The sequence below is a fragment of the Marmota flaviventris genome, chromosome 20 (genome assembly GCF_047511675.1).
Source record: "Marmota flaviventris isolate mMarFla1 chromosome 20, mMarFla1.hap1, whole genome shotgun sequence".
NCBI classification, from domain to species: domain Eukaryota; kingdom Metazoa; phylum Chordata; class Mammalia; order Rodentia; family Sciuridae; genus Marmota; species Marmota flaviventris.
In genome coordinates this window covers 13,717,954-13,737,974 of record NC_092517.1, presented here as the reverse complement: position 1 = coordinate 13,737,974, position 20,021 = coordinate 13,717,954, and the positions used below count along the sequence as shown (strand labels likewise).

The window sequence follows — 20,021 nt, the reverse complement described above, 5'->3', positions numbered from 1 at the left end:
ATATTAGATTAAAAACAAAAACAGGGGCAAATTTTTAGAGCTGAAATGAACAATAGAGATCATTTTCATGGATAATAACGTTGAGGCCAGAGAAGGGAACTAGGAACAGAGGCGATACTAGAACCGAATCCTCCTGTGTCCTGACTCTAACACACTGTTTCCCAAGACCCCTTGGGCTCGAGGCCAGCACCAATGAGGTAATGCCTCCGTCAACTTGTAAAGTGTCTTGGAACTTTAATTTTATGAGATATTATGTTTTATGAAAAAGGAAGAGAGGTTAAATAGGATCTGGGCTGGGGATAATATGGCCTAAATGGGCTTCTTTATTACAGAACTTGTCAGAAACTTTAATGTGCTATTTAATGTCTACTGAAAGTCTCCAAGAGAAATATATGGCATTTCTAAACAAATTTGGCTACAGAAACTAACCTCCCTAAACTTTGTAATTTTAATTTTTACTTTTTTTTTGAGGACTAATTTCTGGACAGCATGCTTGGGAAAAGCAGTCCTAAGAATGGTAAGATTGCCGTGTGTGTGTGTGTGTGTGTGTGTGTGTGTGTTTGTTGTTGTCATTAGGAGGGTGGAGAGAGGTGGGCATGTCAATTCTGTTGCTTTTATCCCCATGATGAGTCCACACAGACACACATGGGATTTCACATCTCTTAGGGATGAAGAAGTGCACATACCAAGTGGGAAGGCCAGATATGCCAGGGCTTAGTCTCTGGTGAGCCAAAGACTCAGCAGTTCAGAAAGATTTGAGGCTGAGCCCTGCCCTGAGGTATATCTGTCCTAAAGTATATCCATCCTGCCAGCTCATGGACCATTTTCCTCTATTGGTATCATTATCTGATTCAGGGACAATTGAAGTCATTTGTAAGTAATCTCCCAATGAACATGGCAGAACAGTTATCCAGTAAGCAAGTAGAATCCCAAGAAAAACTACTTGATTCTGGTCCCACCAACTTTCCACACTTCTGCTTCTCAGGGAGTGAAATGTACTTCCAGGACTGGTCAGGACACATACCAACCTTATGGACACAAACAAAGCACAGCATTCCCTCAGTGCAGCTGAAACCCTTTATTGGAGCCACCCTCCCCACACCGACAGTCACTGGTCTCTTTCTCTGGTGTGGACAGGTTGACCCTGAGTGGGAACTGATTCTGGTTCACGCTGTTACAGTACAAGTGAATGCAAAGACTTGCAGTAGCTGCCTCTTAGAAAACCATCTTCCCCCAGCCCCAATCATGGGGGCATCTTGGCAGGGCTGGGGCAGAGTGAAGAGCCACAGTGTTTTTGTAGCTGGGCTCTTTTCTTTCTGGCTTCCCTATACTGTGTGCTTCCATCTTGGGGGGGAATTGAGCAGTCCCTAAAGAAAAAGAGCTCTCCAGCACCTCCCATGGAGCAGCACCTGGGGAGCCAGCCTGGCCTGACTCTCCCTGCCCCACCAGCCCTGTTGCCCCATTTGGCTTTAGATTTCCTTCCGCAGCACCACCTTGATGTTGCTGCAGATCTGGCCCAGGGCAGCGAAGACTGGGTTGCAGAAGGTACGAATACAGAGAGAGTAGATGTGGCTGATGCACTGGATCTCAATCAGGTAGCTCTTAATGCATGGCACCACCGCCCAGATGTGGCAGAAGGAGATGCAGGCGAACAGGAAGCCCCAGAGCAGGGCCAGTGGGACGCCGAGCAGCGTGGACAGCAGGCGGTAACACCAGTACTTAGAGACAGTGAAGGTGGTGTAGCTCACCTTCCACACGCCATCGAAGCTGTAGGTGCCCACGGGTTCTGCAATCACATCTTCAAAATCCACCTGCAGGGACGGGATGGGAGATCCTCAATGCATTGCATCCACCCACTTCTCAAGCTTTCATGAGTGTGGCTCAGTTAAACCCCATCCTCAGAAGATTCTGACTGCAGGTCTGGCTGGGCCCAAGGCTCTGCACTTCTAACAAATTTTCCTGATATCTGTGCTGCTAGTCCCCACCTGTGCTGGAGTCACCCCCTGCTGCAATAGTGAGGTACAATGAAGAGCTTGTCTAACCTCCTCATTTTATGGATAGATAAGCAGGCCCTGGAAAGTCCAGTGACTTGCTCAAAGCCAACAGTAAGTTTGAGGCAGTGCTAGAGCCATGAGTCCTGCTATAGTTTGGGTCTGGACTGTCCCCAAAGGCCCATGTATTAAAGGTTTAGTCCCCAGAATGATGCTGCTGGGAGGTGTTGGAACCTTTAAGAGGTGGAGCCTAGTAACAGGTCTTTAGGTCATTGGGGGTGTGCCCTTGAGTGGGACTGTGAGACCCTGGCCCTGCCTTCTCTCTTTTTACTCATGGCCCTGAGGTGAGCACTTCTGCTCCACTCCTGTCATGATGTGCTGCCTTGTAACAGCACCAAAAATAATGGGGCCAATCAAGCATGAACTGGAATCTCCAAAACTGTGAGCCAAAGTAAATCTTCTTTCTTTATAAATTGATTTTCTCAGGTGTTTGTTACAGGGAGAGAAAGCTCACTATGAAGCTCCCAAATTCTATTATTTTAAGATCCTAAGGGAGTTGAACAATAATATTAATCCTGCAAGGATGTGCTGAGCACCTGTAGATAGAATGGTGAACAAGCACAGGTTCCTACCCTCATGGGGCTTATAGTAGGCAGTTATAAGTGCCAGGCTAAGGGGAGAATAGGGGAAATGTACCCCCAAGCAGGGCATTTAACTCAGAGCAGGGGTTAAAGAAAATTCATAGAGGAAGAGACATCTAGCTGAAGCTGATATCTGAAGATGATCAGGTAGAGAGGGAGTTATGCCCTGGAAAATAGTATTTGTGTCTGAAGGAGAAGAAACTGCTAGGAGCTATTGGGATAGAGAGTGTGGGCTCTCAGGAGATGCAGGTACTTCTGGAAGGACAAGTGCACCACCAGAAAGGAGATTGGAGAGTGAAGCTGGGCTCTCTCAGTTCTGTGGCCCTTTGAGAGCTTTAGTCTGGGGTGGCTTGGTAGGATCTGGATTTCAACAGCTCATTCTGGCTGCTGCTGTTGCGGCAATTGGTAAGGCTGGGAGTGAGGATGGTGCAGGGCCAATTAGGACATGGTGGTCCCTGGTGTAAGGTAGTGGTAGTGAGTTAGAGAAAGGTGCATAGGTTCAGAAAGGAGCTACTCTGACCTGTGGCAAAGTGAGGTCCATTTCTGGAGCAAGCTTCACTGGCTATAAAGGTGTCTGAAACTGAGTGTGGCTAACCTTGCCTGAAGAGCCTCGTGGAGGAGGCTGAATTCATTTTCCTTGTCCTAGCTTTGCAGTTACTATAGGCCTTCCTCCCTGTTCCCCAGGAATGTGGGGACTTACTTCAGTTCATACAACCCATGGAGGAGGTGACTGAGGCCTAATGTGGGAAATAAAAAAAAAATCAATGGATATAAAAGAAAGGTAACTTTCAGCCAAGCCATTTACCTAACCTTTATGGGGTTCCTCCTGTGCATTAAACATCATCCTAGCTGCTCACTCTTAGGTGATGTTGTTTATCATCACTACATCCTCTCTGCCTTCTCTGTAAAGTAGAGGTAACGACCCACATTTCAGTGTATTCTCCAGGATGAAAGGATGGAAGACTGTTAAATTCATGAGACGATTGAAAAGCACTGAATGTACACTAGGGCTTGATGACGGGTGGACCCAGTGGTATGACCAGGACATCTTACCACCTGGAAGGCTGAAGAGCTGTTTGCTGTTGTGAGAAAATATAGAAATGCCCGTTATATCATTTGGATCTTAAGTTTCCCCCAAAGACCCTCATGTTGAAGGCTTGGTCTCCAGGTTGGCACTCCTGAGAGGTGGCAGAAGCTTCAGGAGGTGGGGCCCAGTGGGAGGAAGTTAGGTCATTGGGTGGGGGTACCCTTGAAAGGGATATTGGAATACCAGCCCCTCCTTTTCCTCTGTCTCTTTGCTTCCATGAGGTGAACAGGCCTCCTTGGTGATGTGCTCTTGCCATGATGTACTGTGTTACCATAGGCCCAAAGCCATAGGCCAAGAGGCTGTGGACTGAAACCATGAGTCAAAACGAACCTTTCCTTCATTTAAGTTGATTATTTTAGGTATTTGTCACAGTGACAAAAAGCTGACTAATGCAGTCTTAGACCTGTCTGAGATATTTCCTGTCTAATAAAAGTGGGTTAAATAAAATCACAGACTAATTAGACTAATGGGAGAGGCCTACGTGGGCAGCTGAGACCAGAAATCTGATTTCAGTCTTCCAGGGCTTTCCTTTCCCACTGTGGCTGTGGGGAGATGATTCCTTCCCCAATGGGCAGTTATTATTACAATTACTTTTCATTATAAAATACAGAGCCATATCACAGAAAATGAAGAGAATAGAAAAAAAATGAACAACGAAAAAATCGTCTCTGATTTGTATCTGTCTAATACTAAAAGTATTGCTTTGGTGCATTTCTTTTTAGAATAATGCTTTTTGGGAAAGGGAGTGCATAGAACCATGATGCTCAAGGAATCTTGGATCCCTTTTTCTCATATGGTTTTCAGTTTTGAGCTCTTGCACCAGATCTCAGATCCATGGACCCTCCTATATATCCTGGATGGGGACAGCTTAGGATGAGGTCCTACTCAGGGTAGTAGATTAATGGGCAGCAAAGTTTGCATGGTGAGATTCTAGGCTGCAGGATGAAGAGTCAGCAGGGCCACAGGATTCCCTCCCTGTATAATCTTAGCCCCTGGTTGTTTTGATGGAGATGGCTTAACCTCTTAGATGACCCTATGGATGGGAGAAGAGAAGAATATGGGCCTAAACTTCTTAGAAGTATGTAACTTCTTCCTAGAGGACTTCCAGGTTGTGGTGGATGGATGAAAACCTGGGAAAACCGTGGGTCTTGGAGCAGAGATGGAAAAGACATATGCTAGATATTTGGATAAGAGGGCCCAAGTTGGTTGGGAACATCTCATGGCTTTGGAGACTGGATGGAAAGAGATGGCATCACTTTTTATCTATTTTGCAGGGCTGGGGATAGCACCCAGGGCCTTGTACATATGAGGGAAGTGCTTTATCACTGAGTGATAACCCCAGTGCAGGGCTGGAATCTTCTACATCTGGTTTATATGGGACAAAAATCTAGACTTGCTATTTCTTGAGGGAGTTTTTAAACTGGAGAAGGTGGGGAGAGTACCCCGGGAGTCCCTTCCAAACTTGACTGGGCATATAATCTGCCTGCTTATGTATGGGTCTGTTAAGTCAAATGCTCAGGGCTTGGATCCTGCCAACTGAGAAGCTCTGATCTCAGCAACCTGCCCTACCCCCATATTGGCCGATGCCTGTCTTGTGCCTGATACCTTTTGGACTGGCTTCTAGAGATGCTGTGTGGCCTCAGAAACCTTCCAGCAGAGATAGGCATTCGGATAGAGCCTTGCATCTCTGCCTCATCCCATCAGTTACTGCTCCTTCCTGTCTTCCTCTGCTCAGCACCTGGTGGCCCGTCCAGTCTTCTAGTGAGTGTCCTTAGAACAGAACCTCCCTATTCACAGATTACCCAGACCTGCCTCTTTGACTTCAGGTGGGCAGTCAGGCCCAGAAGGGGGGCCTGTCCAGCATCACAGGACCAGATTGAATTTAGACATCCTGACTCTAATCCACTATCTCAGCTAAGGTCAACCCCAAAGTAGATTCTGTCTGTGCTGTGCTTATCAGGGAGGGTGACTGTACCCTCTGAAGTTTGGCCTGGGCAGGCAGACAGACTGGATTTGACCTTGAGCAAGTCATTGAGCTTTTCTATGCCTTGTTTTCCCAGCTTTGTCTTACAGTAGTTGTCAGAGGATTAAATAAATTAAGGCAAGAATTTAATTAAATAAATTAAGGCAAATACTCAAAACACTGGCACAGAATACCTGATTAGGAACTGCTAGCTGTCATTATAGTTTGAATCTTAAATGTCCCCAAAGGCCCATGTATTAAAGGTATAGTCTCCAGGGTGGTGCTATTTTGAGGTAGTGGAGCTTTTAAGAGGTGTGACCTTGTAGGGGGTCTTTAGGTCATTGGGGATATGTCCTTGAAAAAATTAATGGGGCCCTTCCCCTTCCTCTGTCTCTCCTGTACTCCTCTGCCATGAAGTAAATGGCTCGCTCATAGTGCACTTCCCCTATGACTTACTACCTTGTCATAAATCCCTTGGCCCGAAGCAGTAGGGCCAACCAATCATGTACTGGAACCTGCATAACTGTGAGCCACAATGAGCCTTTGCTCTTCGTAAGTTGGTTGTTTCAGGTATTTATTCTAGTAACAGAAAGCTGATGAATACAACTGTTGTTGGAGATCATCTTAGAGTGCTTTCCTCAATAGGAAGCTGGACTACAAAGGTGGGTTTGCATCCAGAGCAGATGCTGACCAGATGAGTGACTTTGAAGGGTCACTTAATTTCTTCGAGCTTCATCTCCTCATCTATAAAATGGAGCTGCCATTTTTTTCTTATTGTGAAGAATAGAGATAATTTTTCTTTCATCTATTCATCCATTTATCTATACTCTACCATCTATTCATCTATTCATTCATCTATTACTTATCTTTTCATCTAACCATCTATCCACCTTTTCATGTGTCCATCTATCAGCCTACCCATCTTCCTCCATCCATCCATACTTCTACCTACCCATTCACTTATCCATTTATCCACTTGCCCATCAGTCTTTCTTTCCTCTTAACCAACCAACCATCCATCCATCCATCCATCCATCCACCCATGTATTCAAACAAGTATTTATGGAGTATCCACTTTGTTTCCTCATACCACCTCTTGGGCAGTGCTTAGCATAATATATGGCATATGATAAGTACACACTGATGGTAATTATTTGTTCGAATCCTCTGGAGTTTCTATGAAAATATATCTCAACAATTCTGTTGACATCCCAGATCACAAATGACTGTTCTTCAGCAGCCTACCAAGTCATAAATGTTTATGTGTGGGCTCACTCTGAGATGGTAAGATGGATGGAATCCTCCTTGCTCTCATTTTCTGTTTGTAGTCATAATTCCACTCTGAAGGACCTCTCTGTTGTGTCTTTTGATTGTCATCTCTTTGCCGAAGACAGTGGTGCTGACATTTGACTTATTTCTAGGGATTGCCTTTGAGTGCTGTGCACGAGATAACAGCCCTGTTTTCCGTGAATCAGAAAGTATGCTATTAGAGGGCTGTGCTTTGCTGAGAGCAGGTCACTGTTCCCCTAACTCAGATTTGAGCATTGAAAGAACTTTGCCACAATGTGCTAGTTTGGGGAGACAGATGATTCTAAGACTCTGCTCAAGCAGCTCTAGGCAGTGATGCCAGCGTATCAGGAGCACACAGTGACTTTGTTTCTTGATTCCTTTCAGGAGGTGGAGAGGATTTTGCTGGGAGGGTGGGAAATGGGGGACTCAATTCACTGGCTGAGCCTTGGGGCTATTTGTTCTGCTGGAGAGAGGGTGAAGAGTAAAAGGGGGAGACCAATGGTTGCTCATTCAGTTGGTGTCCCTTTCTCTGGCATATTTATTTTTTGGAACCGCAAGAAAGCTAGTTGATTAATAGGAATGAGCCCGCAAGGCCCCCACAGACTTTGAGAGGGTGGGGGAATACAGGCCGTGGAGTTGCCTAGAATTCCAGGGAGGCCAGCAGTCACTCCTGTCAAAAATACCTCCCCAGAGTCCTGCATGACTCAGGCCTTGGGCATCCAGGGCCCTGGACTGTTCAGATAAAATATCTCAAAATGGAGGTAAATAGCTCTATGGTTCCATTCTCTACTGACCACTGAGTAATTGTGTGATTTGGGGCATGGTGCTTTCCCTCTCTGGTCCTTAGGGTATTTTTTTCTCTCTTTGTTTTTGGTTTTATTTGTTTGTTTAACTTTACACAGAGAGGACTGAGACAAGATCCGTAGTGGATAAGACTAGCTCTGGAACCAGAAGAATCAAGCAAGTCGGTCTAATTTTCTGGATTCCATTTTTCTTACTTGCTACTTTGCAACTTAAAGGAAGTTAGTGTCTCCTCCATCCTACCCCAGCAAGGTCAGTAGAAATTGAAAAAAAAGCACTTAGAAATATTTAAAAAAATTTGATACAGTAATTTTATGTCTGTTAAGTCCAATAATAAGAAAGAATTGGAGCTTGTATTTGTATGCCTATTTTTCATTTCATTTCCTGAGTAATTAATTTTTATGGCATTTTACAAAAGTATTGTTGTACAACAGATCAGAACAGTCATAATAAAAGCAGCCCTTTACCCAGGTATTTGAGAAGCACTGGCTGATAAAATTAGAAGCTAAACTGAGGTAATAGCTGCAAAACAGCTTCAAAATGGTAAAGCTTTGCTACTTTTGTTAGATATCATAATAATGGAATTCTGTACAATCTGGGGTGACCATAGGGACACCCACAATGCATTTGACCCTCATAGATGTCAGTTCTGGCCATGTATCTGTTATTTCATATAAGGGCCAAGCAGAGTGATGCCCAAATCAGTCTGACAACAAAGAATGGGCCCGAGTCTCCTTTGCTGTGACCTAGCCCAGGATCACCACAGGATTCAGGACCTCCAGGAGGATGAGACACAGAACACAGCATAGGAGGTAACCAGGCATCATCTGGAGCTTGTGATAAAGAGCATCCTAGTGGGGTACTAGGAGCACCTGGGTTGGAGCATAAAGGGACTGGGGTTCATGGGTTCACGTAAAGGAGATGCAAGAAGAGAGGAAAGGAACCTGCCAGAAGGACCTCAACAGTATCCCAGGGAGGCCTGGTACTTGTCTTCCTTCTGGGCTCTTCCCTTTCTCTCTCCTGCCCTCTCAGCCTGTGCCTTTGGTGAAAGCTGAAATAGGGGACAAATGAAAGGCCCTGGATGAGTTCTAGGCTGTGTGTACCATTTAGTGTGTGACTAGCTAGTCTCCAGAGATGACCCCTGATGAGTCATGCCTCTCAGTGGTTATGCCCGTGGGTACTCTCATCTCATCTTGCGTCTACACTTGTTGTGTGATTGCCTGTAACCACCAGAATGTGGCAGAAGGAATGCTGTGCCAGTTCCAGAACTAAGCTTTCAGAAGGCCTGGCAGCTTCTGCTTTTGGGAGCCCATAGCCACCATGTTTTATACCCTGCTGTTAGAGACTGGTGGTGTTAGAAGTCAACTGTTGAACTCTGCTGTAGAAGCCCACTGCCATTCCCTCCTCTAGAGACTGATGGAGAGGCCATATGCAGGGAGAGATTTCAAACTACCACAAAGAGACGCTCAACCATTCCAGCATCCTGACTGATCCCACCTTAGAGCTCTGTTTGACAATGCCCTGGAATATGAGTGAACCATCTTGGAGCTCCCAGGTGATTTTAGCCTCAGTGTTATCTGACTGAAGCTGCATGAGAGGGCCCCTCTAATCCAGCAGAACCACCTAGCTGAGCCCTGTCAACCTGCAGAATTGTGAGTGACCGTAAAAATAGTTGGGGTGATTTTTCACACAGTAATTGAAAACCGATTCAGTGTGTCTTTAGGTAAAAGAGATGATATCTCTGGACTCCAAAACTGTCTTCTATAGGCTGAGGTGGATGTATTTGCTGACACTTGAACATAAAAATGCAAAACATTTACCAGCTCTGCTGAATAAGAACTTCTAGTGATGGGGTTGAGGGATTTGTGTCCTCCCTAAGAAAGTGGGCCACATTTTGAAAATTGTAGACCAGTTGACTCTCAGGAATCCCCCTAACGCTAAGTCAGAAAATCTTGGTGTTAGTTCAACATAGCTCTTCTTAAAGGTCATTGACAGAGGACAAGACATCCCAGAAGAAAGGAACTGCCAATCTAGCCTCGATCTGCCCTTCCTGCTTTCTACCCCAAGAAATTCCCTTTTGGATGCTCTGTCCTATTTTCATTCAGCATTTTGTTATTCTGCAGTCAGACTAGTAAAGAAATTTAATCTGTTGTGCTATAACTCTTGACTATCTAATGAGGCCTGGCTTCCTGCTGGGACTCATTAATAATGTCTGCCATGCACAGAAGAAGGAGGAATGGTAATACCTGACCTTCACTTCACCAACTCTGCACCGTACATTCTTCCCAATGTTGTGAAAAATCCTCCACACCTTTGCTCATTCTCTTTGCTATTCTTGAAAGCCTGTCCCCCTTCCCACATTTTCTATCTTTCTCATTTAAAAAAAATGTACCTTGCATACTATATCCCCATGAGGCTGGCTGCCCATTTTACTATATGTAAGTAATCTGTAATCTGTTCCTCTCCTAACTCCCCCCACCCTTCATCTGGCATTAACTTATAGCGTTTAGCACCTTCCCCTGTATAGTCTCATTTTTCTAGTCATTGCTTCCTTATTGGATTGAATTCTTTTCAAGGGGAGGTATTAAGTTTAGTTCCTCCTTTGAGTGGCAGGTGTCCTGGATCCACCCAAAATAGGAGCAGGAGTGTGCAGAACTGGGGAAGGTGCTAAATGCTGATGCTTCCTCTGGCTGTGTCTTAGTTTGAGCTGATAGGCAGAAGGGTGTTGTTTGAAGAGGGAAGGTGTTATGATTGATTGTGATTAGATATGGGGTAGGAACTAGTATCATGGGAAAGGCTGGGATCAGGCCTGTCTCCTGTCCTTTCTGAGGGGTTGCCTTGGAGCACCTGGGGAAAGAGGAGTGGAATCTGGAAGCTGCAGGCGTTGCATGGCACTTAGGGGGCACGCCTGGCTTCTTTAGGGTCCCGGTGCTAAAATGTGAGTTAGGGAGAGGGGGGAGGCTGTGGAGCCAGCAGTGAGCCCTCTCAAAAATAATTCAGGAGGGTTATGGACATGCATGTATGTCCCCTAGAGCCTACATGGGGCTTGCACACAACTCACAGCATCTGCTCTGAGATAGCACAGTGCTTAACATGTAGCAGGCACTCAGTAATGAAGCAAGGAGTTGATGTTGGCGATAATGGTGGGTGGGAAAGGGAATGGGGGTAGGCTCTCCCCACTTCCTCAGCACTAGCCTCACATGACCTTCAGCTCTGCCCTGGGCCCCGCCCCAAGGCTTGGAGATCACAGTATAATTCTGCTGGGTGTTCAGGGCTCTCTGGTACTCATTTTCCAGTCTGGATTCAAGGGTATCACCAAAAGGGAGTATTTCCCCTGTGTAGCAGCTCAAATCCATGAACACAGTGGGTCTATCTCCTGCTCTTCCTCCAGCAGCTGGTGAGTAGAGGGGACAACATGTTCCTCTTCTCCGCCCACTCCCTCACTTACCCTTCCTCCCATCCCTGTGCCTGTCTTTTCCCATGAGAGGACAGGCACCCAGGCAGTCTGGAGGTCACTCTGTTCAGACAGGCTGCTCTGCACCCCTCCTAGCCACAGGCTCCTCTCTCCTTTCTTCCTTTATCTTTCTTCTTTAACAGACCATAACAAACCTGAAGTCTCCCTGAACCTGTCTGTGGTATTTATCTGACTCTATTTTATGATTATTTTTTCCTGTATTTTTAACATTTGATTTCTTCCTCATTAAAAACAAGAGAAAGTCAGATAGCTTTAGAAACCAGAGAATGTTCAAATAATAACAAACAGCAATCTCCTCTCAACATAATTATTTGCAGGGCCTTTTGTTTAGCCTTTGGGAACTATTTTCCTGGGGGCATGGGGCCATCAGAAGAGGATACCATATAGCTCTAGAGAGGCTGCATAAAGCTAGACATTTGTGCTGCCATCCCCACTTCTCCCTTTGGATCACAATCTGGGCCCACATTCATGCTCAGCTCAGTAGGACCCAGAAGTTCCTTCTACACTTTGGACTCATTGTGGTCTTCCTCAGAAACCACATTCTCCTGTGGAATCCTTATCTCCATTTCCCAGTGGCCTGTGGCTGTTCTCTTGCCCTCAGGACCTGCAAGTACCTTGAGGCCCTATTCAGCTCACATTTGTCCCTCCCTTGCTGTGTGCTGGGGACTGTTATAAACTTCCAAACCCCTTGTCTCTTTTAACCCACATGTGATATTTCTATTGTACTTTCACCTGGGGGAGGTAAATGATATGATCACCATTTAACAGAGGGAAACAAAGGCTCAGAACACCAAGGTGACATATCTATTGTTGTTTTAGATAAAAGATTTGAACTCAGGTCTATTAAAGTTAAGTCTTAAACTATTCCTGCTAGACCACATTGCATAAACCACAACTAACAATATTTTACACTTCTATAGTGCTTCATAGTTAGAGAAATTTGCTTCCTCCTTTTCCCCAATGTGGCTTTTCACATTCTTGTGAGGTCATGGAAGAGTGCCCCAAGTGAAGGGGGGACACCAAAGAGGGAGCATCTGATTGCTTGGAGGAGTAGGGGGAGGATTCCTGAAGGAAATGACATTTGAGTTGGACTTTGAAGACTGAGCCCGGCCTTCACCACTCAGAGGAGAGCAAGTGGGCCCTTCTGCCCAGGTCAAAAGGGTGTGTTCTGGTGGGTGGACTGGCAGCTGGAAGCCAAAGAAACAGGTTGGGGCCAGATTGTGTTGGGTTTGGAAAGCCACTTGGAGAGATTAGAGCCTGATCCAATGAGGGAGGTGCCCCAGTAAAGGATGACAGCCCAGGGCTGTGCCTTACAACCAGCTCTTAGCCAAACCGTAGAATCCAGTAGCCCCAGCTTTAGGCACTTATGTTGGGCTAAAATTCTAAATTCTTTAATTTTAATTGATATCTGGGCCTCCATTCCATTATGGGAACAATTTTAAGAATGTTTGGAACAATTTGGGCATGTGAATCAATTTTCAATTGCAAGTCTTTGAACTCCAAATACAGAATATCTATTTCTGATTAAAATTTAGTGTCCGCTTTGAGATGTCATCAACAAGATACACACTGGATTTAGAATGTGAAGAAATACCATACAAAATAGTTCCTTAATAATTGTTTTAGGTCAGCTATATGTTGAAATGATACTATTTTGGACAGATAGGGTTACATAAAAAAAAAATATCGTTCAAATTAGTTTTACCTGTTTGGCTTTTCTTCTGTAAATGTGTCTGCCAGAAAATTAAAAATTCCAGGGCAGGTGGGGATATGGGAAATCCCCGTACCTTTCATTCAATTTTTCTGTCAACTTATGACTACTCTAAAAAAGAATCTAACTTTATAAAACAAGATGTGTAAAATAAATCATTGTGTGATTATTATGTAAAAAAATTTAGCACACACAATTATATGCAGTGTATAATATTTGATAATAATAAATGATCATGTTACAGTTGATGTAAAAGAAGTCCATAGGGCCATTGTATCATGGGTTACATTACATCTCTACTTTGGTGGGACAGTGCTAGTCTGAGATCCTAATGTATTCAGTAGGCCCAGAGAGAGCCCAGCCATCTTCCCCTGTAATAGCCCCTCCAGCGACTCCAATGTTGGTGACTGGGGATCCTGCTCTGAGGAACTATCTTTTAAAAAGTTCCCTTTGGTTTTCAGGTGGAGGCTGGGTTAAGGTCATGGGCTTAGAGGCAGCCAGGCTGCTCCTGTCACCTGGTGAGGAAGGAGGCCCGACTTCAGGCTGCAGTGACAGGGGACACTTCCTGAAAGCTGGACAACTCTCAGCATTCCTTTTCAGGGACCCAGGCACCCTCTGAGAGGCCTCTGTCCTGCTGTGCTCCCTAAATGTGAGGTGAGGTGAGAGCTGGGGTGATAGCTGAGCATGGCTAGTAGGCCATGAGGGACAGACCCTGGGCAGGGCTCTAGGGGAGTGAGTGTCACTTCGAGGGGCTGCCAGCCCTGTTGGAAGCTCTTCCTGGAGATTAACCCAGAGCCCACTGTGAAGACCGCAGAAATGCCTTCTGGCATGGAAAAGAGCCCAACTTGGCCACCTATTCCTATTGCTCCCGGGACAAGGGCCAGGAGTGAATGGCGAGAGTCTCGGAGTAGTAAGGAGGTATTTTCTTTGTGATCTGCCAATGGTGGCCTGATATGCTACTAATGATATGTGGCTAATTTTTTGTGATGGTTTATACTAAAGGTTCATTGGGGGGGTTTAACAAGTCTGTTTTTGTTTGTTTGTTTGGGGGGAGATGTAGAGAAGATAGGGTAACAAAAGAGTCTTTGGGAGAAGATGGCGGTGCCTGTGGCAGAGACCCTCCCTGCCATCCCAGGGCCCAGCCTACCTTGACTATGTCCTCATTAATGTTTTTGGGGTCTCGGTTCACAAGGTCGATCTCCTTGCAGTGGATGTCCTTGATAATCTGGGCTTCGAGGTCCGTGTGCTCTTCGGTCATCATGGTGAAGCTGGGGGACCCTCGGGAGGAGATCGGAGCCGTGTGGCCGGTGGCGTTGAGAGCACTTGGAGCAGAGAGACCAGTTCAGGGTCCCCAGGGCCTGTGCCCCTGCTGGCTAAATAGGCCCCACCCAGCATGCCGGCTGACAGCTGTCCCACATAACTTCAGCCTGCCTCTCGGTAAAGCCTCCCGTGGCAGGCCTCCAAGCTAAAATTAAGACTGGAGCTCTTCTGGAAAAGAGAGCGCTTCTTAAAGGGGGCTGCCCCTGGGCCCTGGGCCCTGGGCCTTATGCGAGGGAGCCAATGGCCTGGCATTCCCTGCCAGCTGCCAGAGCTGGCATTCTCTGAGCTGGGGTGGGCTTAGCTCTCGCAGGAGCTCCTGGAATTTGCTACTGCCATCAGCACTTGGGCTCCCCTGGAAAACAGTTTCCCAGGAAGGGAGGTGGGCTTGGTCCCAGCTCTGCCTCTTGCCTGCTATGTGACCTTGGACATGCTTCACCTCTCGGGCAACCATATTCCCACCTGTAAAATGGGGATATGATAATAACCGTCAGGACTCTTCCCTCAAGGAAAGGAGGAGGTGGGCTTGTGTAAAGAAGTGGTTTCAATAACTGGAAATGCTCTCTCCTAGGGATTCTCAGGGGATTATTAGCACCTGGCCCTGCTGCTTGGTGCCCTGGAGCAGGTCTGATGGTTTCCAGTTTCTGGGGTCTTTCCTTAGAGGGAGAGGTGATGGACCATGATTAGGTAGGGCTTGTGATGAGATGGGGTGGGGCTTTCCCCTTCCACTGCCTTCTTGATGCGCCAGCCTGTGCGAGGAGGAGGCATGAATCCATGTTAATGCTGCTCTGTGACCCACTCCTAGTGGCGGTTTCTAGGATGGCCATAGGCCCCAGCCACTCCACTGCACCAGTGGGGTGCATCACTTGTAGACACTGGCTCGTTTTCCTGTGCCTGCTTCTAACTCAGCCATCTCTTGAGGCTCTGAGAGTTGAAGGGTAAGAATCCTGAATCTCCAGGGGCAAGGCCCAGTTCATCCATTTATTGTTCACCTACTCCTCCAATCAGGATTGACTAAAAGCTGCAAATAAAAAAGGTGAATTAGGCTCTAGACTTGCTTCAAGCAGCTGCCAATCAAGGGAGACAGACAGGTTTGAAAAGTGATTGTACTTCAGTGGGGCAAGTGCTACCCCTCACAACTATTTCATAATGAGCTTGGCTTTGAATTTCGCTGGAGGCAGTAGCTCATCCTGGAGGCATCAGGGAAGGCCTCTTGTGGGAGGTGACTTTAGAGTTCAATGTTGAAGGCAAGTTGAAGGTCACCACCCAGAATGCTTCGGGTAGTAGGACTGTGGATACCAGAAGTGGAGTGAAGTGGATGGTGAGGGTGTAGGGTGGCTTTAGAGGTGGAAGTGAGACAGAAGACATGACTGGACTCTGACCAGGGCGTGAAGTATCCCAAACATCATGCTAAAGGGTATGGATTTTGCCAGATGTGGTGGTGCATACCTGTGATCCCAGTGACTTGGGAGGCTGAGGCAGGAGGATCTCAAGTTCAAAGCCAGTCTCTGCAAGTTAGCAATACCCTGTCTCAAAATAAAAAGTAATAAGTGCTGGGGATATAGCTCAATAGTAGTGCACTCTTGGGTTCAATCCCTGGCAACACACATACACACACATGCATGTGCGGACACACACACAAACTCTCACTCACACACAAATACGCATGAGTGTGGATTATATTTAGAGGTGTTGGAAAGTCACTGAAGGCTTCAAGGTGGCAGAGGGTCATTATCAGCCTTGTAAAGGAGGAAGCTCATTGGTGGCCAGATGGAAGGTGAATGGGAGCTGGGTAAAGGTTGAGGCAGGAGGCTCATCAAAAAGTTGGAGGCTGTTGGGCTTGGTCAATAGTTGTAAAGATAATAGTGGCTTGAACAAAACAGGGACCTTTCTTTTTCTCTCTCTCATTTAATATGCATAAGCCACTCAAAACTATTTTGGCGGCTCTAGGATGTCATCAGGCATCCATACCCGTATCTTTCTGTCTTAGAGCTTCCTCACAGGCACAAGAGGGCTGCCATCCCTTCCTCTTAAATTTGGGCAAATGTTTGGACTCTGATTCGTAGAGTACAGCAAATCTAATGCTCTGTGACAATCCCGTTTCCAGAGACAATGCTGTGGAGACGGCTTTAAACCAGGAACCATTAAGACTTCCTGACTGTCGCTAACCTGCTCTGGGACCTGGATCAAACTGTGCCCTCTCTGTGCCTCCATGTTCTCACTAGTCAAGCGTGGATGGTAAAACCTGCACCTCATACACATTGGGAAAACCTAGTGGGGCACCAGCAAGCCTATGTTACCTTGGGGAAAATGTGAAGGACATACCAAGAAATGAAACCTCCAAATCAACCCTGGGGTGAAGACTCTAACAAGGGAACAAGAAGAAGGAGACAGACATGATTTTCTGGAAATTGTTTTGTTTCTGAGGTTTTATGGAGCACTCTGCATTCTTCCTTTAAAGGCATGTTGTGTTGTTATTGTTGCTTCATTTTGCCAGGCAAGAGAAAGAAAAGAAAATTTTTTAAAGATGGGATGGATGTGCAGGAAGACATCCATTTGTGGTGTGTGAAAAGCAGAAGTAACAGGAAGGGGAAAGATGATGTGAACCAGTTGTCCAGAGTCACAGCAATGCAGCCTGAAGACTTGGTGAGCTATCCACCCAGAGTTTCCGTTAGCCACCAAGATTATCACACATGCAAAAGATGGTGGAATGAGATGGACATCACTACCCTAAGTACATATTTGACTGTGCATATAGTGCGATGCTACAACATGTACAACCAGAGAAATGAAAAGTTGTGCTGCAATTGTGTACAATGAATCAAGATGTTTTCTGCTATCATATATACCTAATTAAAATGAATAAATTAATTTAAAAAACATTATCATACAGGCAGATGCTTCCAAGGCTGGTAAGGTTAGGAAAATTTAACGAAAAAACAAACTTGTTTTTTTTTTTTTTTTCTTAAGCGTTTAAGTTCCAGGAGAAGGACTTATATTTACTTCACAAATTGGATTATGGGGTCTGCAGTTAGCAGAAAAATCTCAACAGGCCAGACCTGGAAAAGACCCAGCTTTTCCATTTTACAGATGAAGAAACTGAGGGTCCCAAAAGTCTTGATTGGTAGAAGGGAGAGTTTGGGATTTGGAGACCAATAAACATGCCCCATGCCAGTGAGCAGGCCATGCTCCTCCAAATGTAAGTTGAACTCCTATATATAATGAGTATATGAATATCATCTCCTACTAGCAGAGATTTGGAAAAATGTTTGGAATGATTTTCAAAAACTGACAGTACAAGGCTGGGATTGTAGCTCAGTGGTAGGAGTGCTTGCCCCGTGTTTGTGAGGCACTAGGTTCTATACTCAACACCACATAAAAATAAATAAATAATAAATTAAATAAAGGTATTGTGTTCATCTACAAATCAAACAACAACAAAAAAGTAGCAGTATACTCTTGAGATATACCAACAGAATAGGTGACTATGATACTCAACTCTATTCTGGTCAGACTATAATTGGAACTCATTTGGGTTCCATAATTTGAGAGATGCTTTGGGAAGCGAGATTCTATCTAAGATGATGCAGAATTTAGAAATGTGTTTTATGAGAGAACAGTTTTGGGTTGGAGAAGAGGTGACAGAAAGGAAGGGATAGAAGAGTTGTTTTCAAGTTTCTGAAGACCAAAAGAGATTTGTTCCGGGTGGTCCTGAGGGTTGGCAAATACATGGTGTGCTCTCACTTGAGTCAACCCAGTGCCAGGCTCCCAATAGCCCCCTTGACAGGGACAGCAGGTAGGATTATATTAAGGATACCAGAAAGAACCAACGCTCAGTTTTCCAGAGATGTAACAGGCTCTTCAGAGAGCAGAGACTTCCTGGAATTAGATGCATTACTGCAGGGAGTGGAAGGAAGCCAAAGATTGAAAAAAGCAGAGGGCTAAGCCAATTGGAGGGCCAGTCAAGATTTTAGGACTAGGGCAGGTCCCAGGATGAAGCAAAAATACAGGACCCTTGTTAAAGAACTGCAAGATGGCAAAACCAAATGAGGGGCATCTCCTAAGCATGCAACTCCATGAGAAGCTATTCCTGGCTTTAGGCTCTTCAGGCCACATGATTTCTGTTGTGACCCCACTGCTCTGTCCTTACTGAACAGTAGCAGCCACCGACAGTATATAAATGTAGTGGCATGGTTGTATTTCAGTGAGAATTGAAAAAATAAGTGGCAGCCAGATCACAAAATTAACCTTTGAGGCCCAGAGATTGTAGTTTGTAGACCTGTGTTACATCCTAAGATGGGTCACCTAGGCCACCTCAGGCTACAGTATTGCCCCAGAGCCAAGTCTAGCCAATCTTGGTTTCCTGATTGAGTCACTGCAGGTTTTCAGGGGGAAGGATCTCTCATCCTTGGGTCTTATGTCTCCTTGGGATCCATTCAGTCCTTCCCCAGCCTTTCCATCAGACAATGACCCCCAATTTTCAATACCCCTCCTAGGACAGTGGCCATAATAGGGCTGCCCAGGTAAGAGAAAAGGGATACAAACTTTTCTGGTCTCATGGACCAACAGGGAAGACACCCAGTTCAGAAACCGCCTGGCTGGAGTTGGCTCAGGAAAGGGCTGTGTGCATCATGGGTGACAACTCTATCTTATGTTTTCTCTCAGACCTGGGACTGGCCTTGGTCTCAGAGTAGCTGGTTGGAGGCTGGTGTTCAGAGCATCCTTATTAATTCACAGAGAACTGACACTAGCCAGGAGTCTTGCCGGCTGGGATTTCTACAGCTCTCTCTGAGCACAGGGCGGCTGGTCCAGAGACTGATGATGCTCCACAGATGGGACACACTGAGTTGTGAGCCTCTGTTCTCATGAGATACCTCATGTTGCTGCCACCAGGGGTGCAGACGAAAGAAAGAAACCATTTCCCCTCCTTGTTTCTGTCTCTTTAGTTCCTAGAAGGATCTCAGTTGCAGCTCCACAAAGCAGCAGCTCTGATTTCATTCAGCCTGGGCTGCAGATGCAAATTGCACCCAGAGCCCCAGCGATCCAGACAGAGCATGCCCCTCTCCTCATAGCATTCCTTGTTTCCAGACAACTTGAGCTTCACTCTTCTGTGTTGAGAGAAGCTTTCCTGGGGTCATCTTTTCATTCAACATACATTGATTTTTTGCACTGGTGTTTTCCCTAGGAAACCAAAATGTACAGTGTGTCATTTCAACACACACTGGATGTGTGGCCTGGAGCAGATGCTGCGGATAAAATGTGAAGACTTGGGCCTTAACTTGGCAGATTGCCCAGTTCTACAGACAATAAAATCACAACAATGATAAACAAAGGGTCTGGCATACTGCCCGCCCAGAAAGGCAGGCATGAAAGATGTGGAAGTCCTTAGTCTGAATACCTGTGAGTGTGACCTTATTTGGAAATAGGATCTTTGTAGAGATGATCAGCTTAAGAAGTCAGCAAGGGTGGATCCTAATTCAAAATGACTTACAAAAAGAGGAAATCTGGGCACAGAGACAGACATGCATAATGGAATGCTGTGTGAAAATTGGAGCTGTCACAAACTGAGGGGCCACCAGAGGTGAGGAGAAAGGCCTGGAACCCATCCTTTCCTGGAACCTCGGAGCTTGGCCCTGCTCACACCTTGATCTTGGAGTTCCAGTCTCCAGAACCGTGAGCCAATAAATGTCTGTTGTTTAAACCCCCTGGTCTGTACATGCTGGAAAGACCCAGACTTCTGACTGT

The 20,021-nt window shown here is 45.8% G+C and overlaps 1 protein-coding gene across 1 annotated transcript; it reads right to left on the bottom strand.

Moving 5' to 3' along the window:
• Positions 1-1,089: 1,089 nt before the first annotated feature.
• Positions 1,090-14,320, bottom strand: Cav3 (caveolin 3). The gene is made up of 2 exons (XM_027931977.2): positions 14,107-14,320; positions 1,090-1,811 (listed from the first exon to the last, which is right to left on the bottom strand). The coding sequence occupies exons 1-2, from the start codon at positions 14,218-14,220 to the stop codon at positions 1,470-1,472; spliced, it is 456 nt and encodes a 151-aa protein (XP_027787778.1). The 5' UTR covers positions 14,221-14,320; the 3' UTR covers positions 1,090-1,469.
• Positions 14,321-20,021: the final 5,701 nt, after the last annotated feature.

Excerpts from the sequence above, each read along its gene's own strand:
- Cav3 (XM_027931977.2), bottom strand. The coding sequence starts at position 14,220 with ATGATGACCGAAGAGCACACGGACCTCGAAGCCCAGATTATCAAGGAC. Across the intron at positions 1,812-14,106 it reads TTAATGAGGACATAGTCAAG|GTGGATTTTGAAGATGTGAT; the intron begins GTAGGCTGGGCC and ends CCGTCCCTGCAG.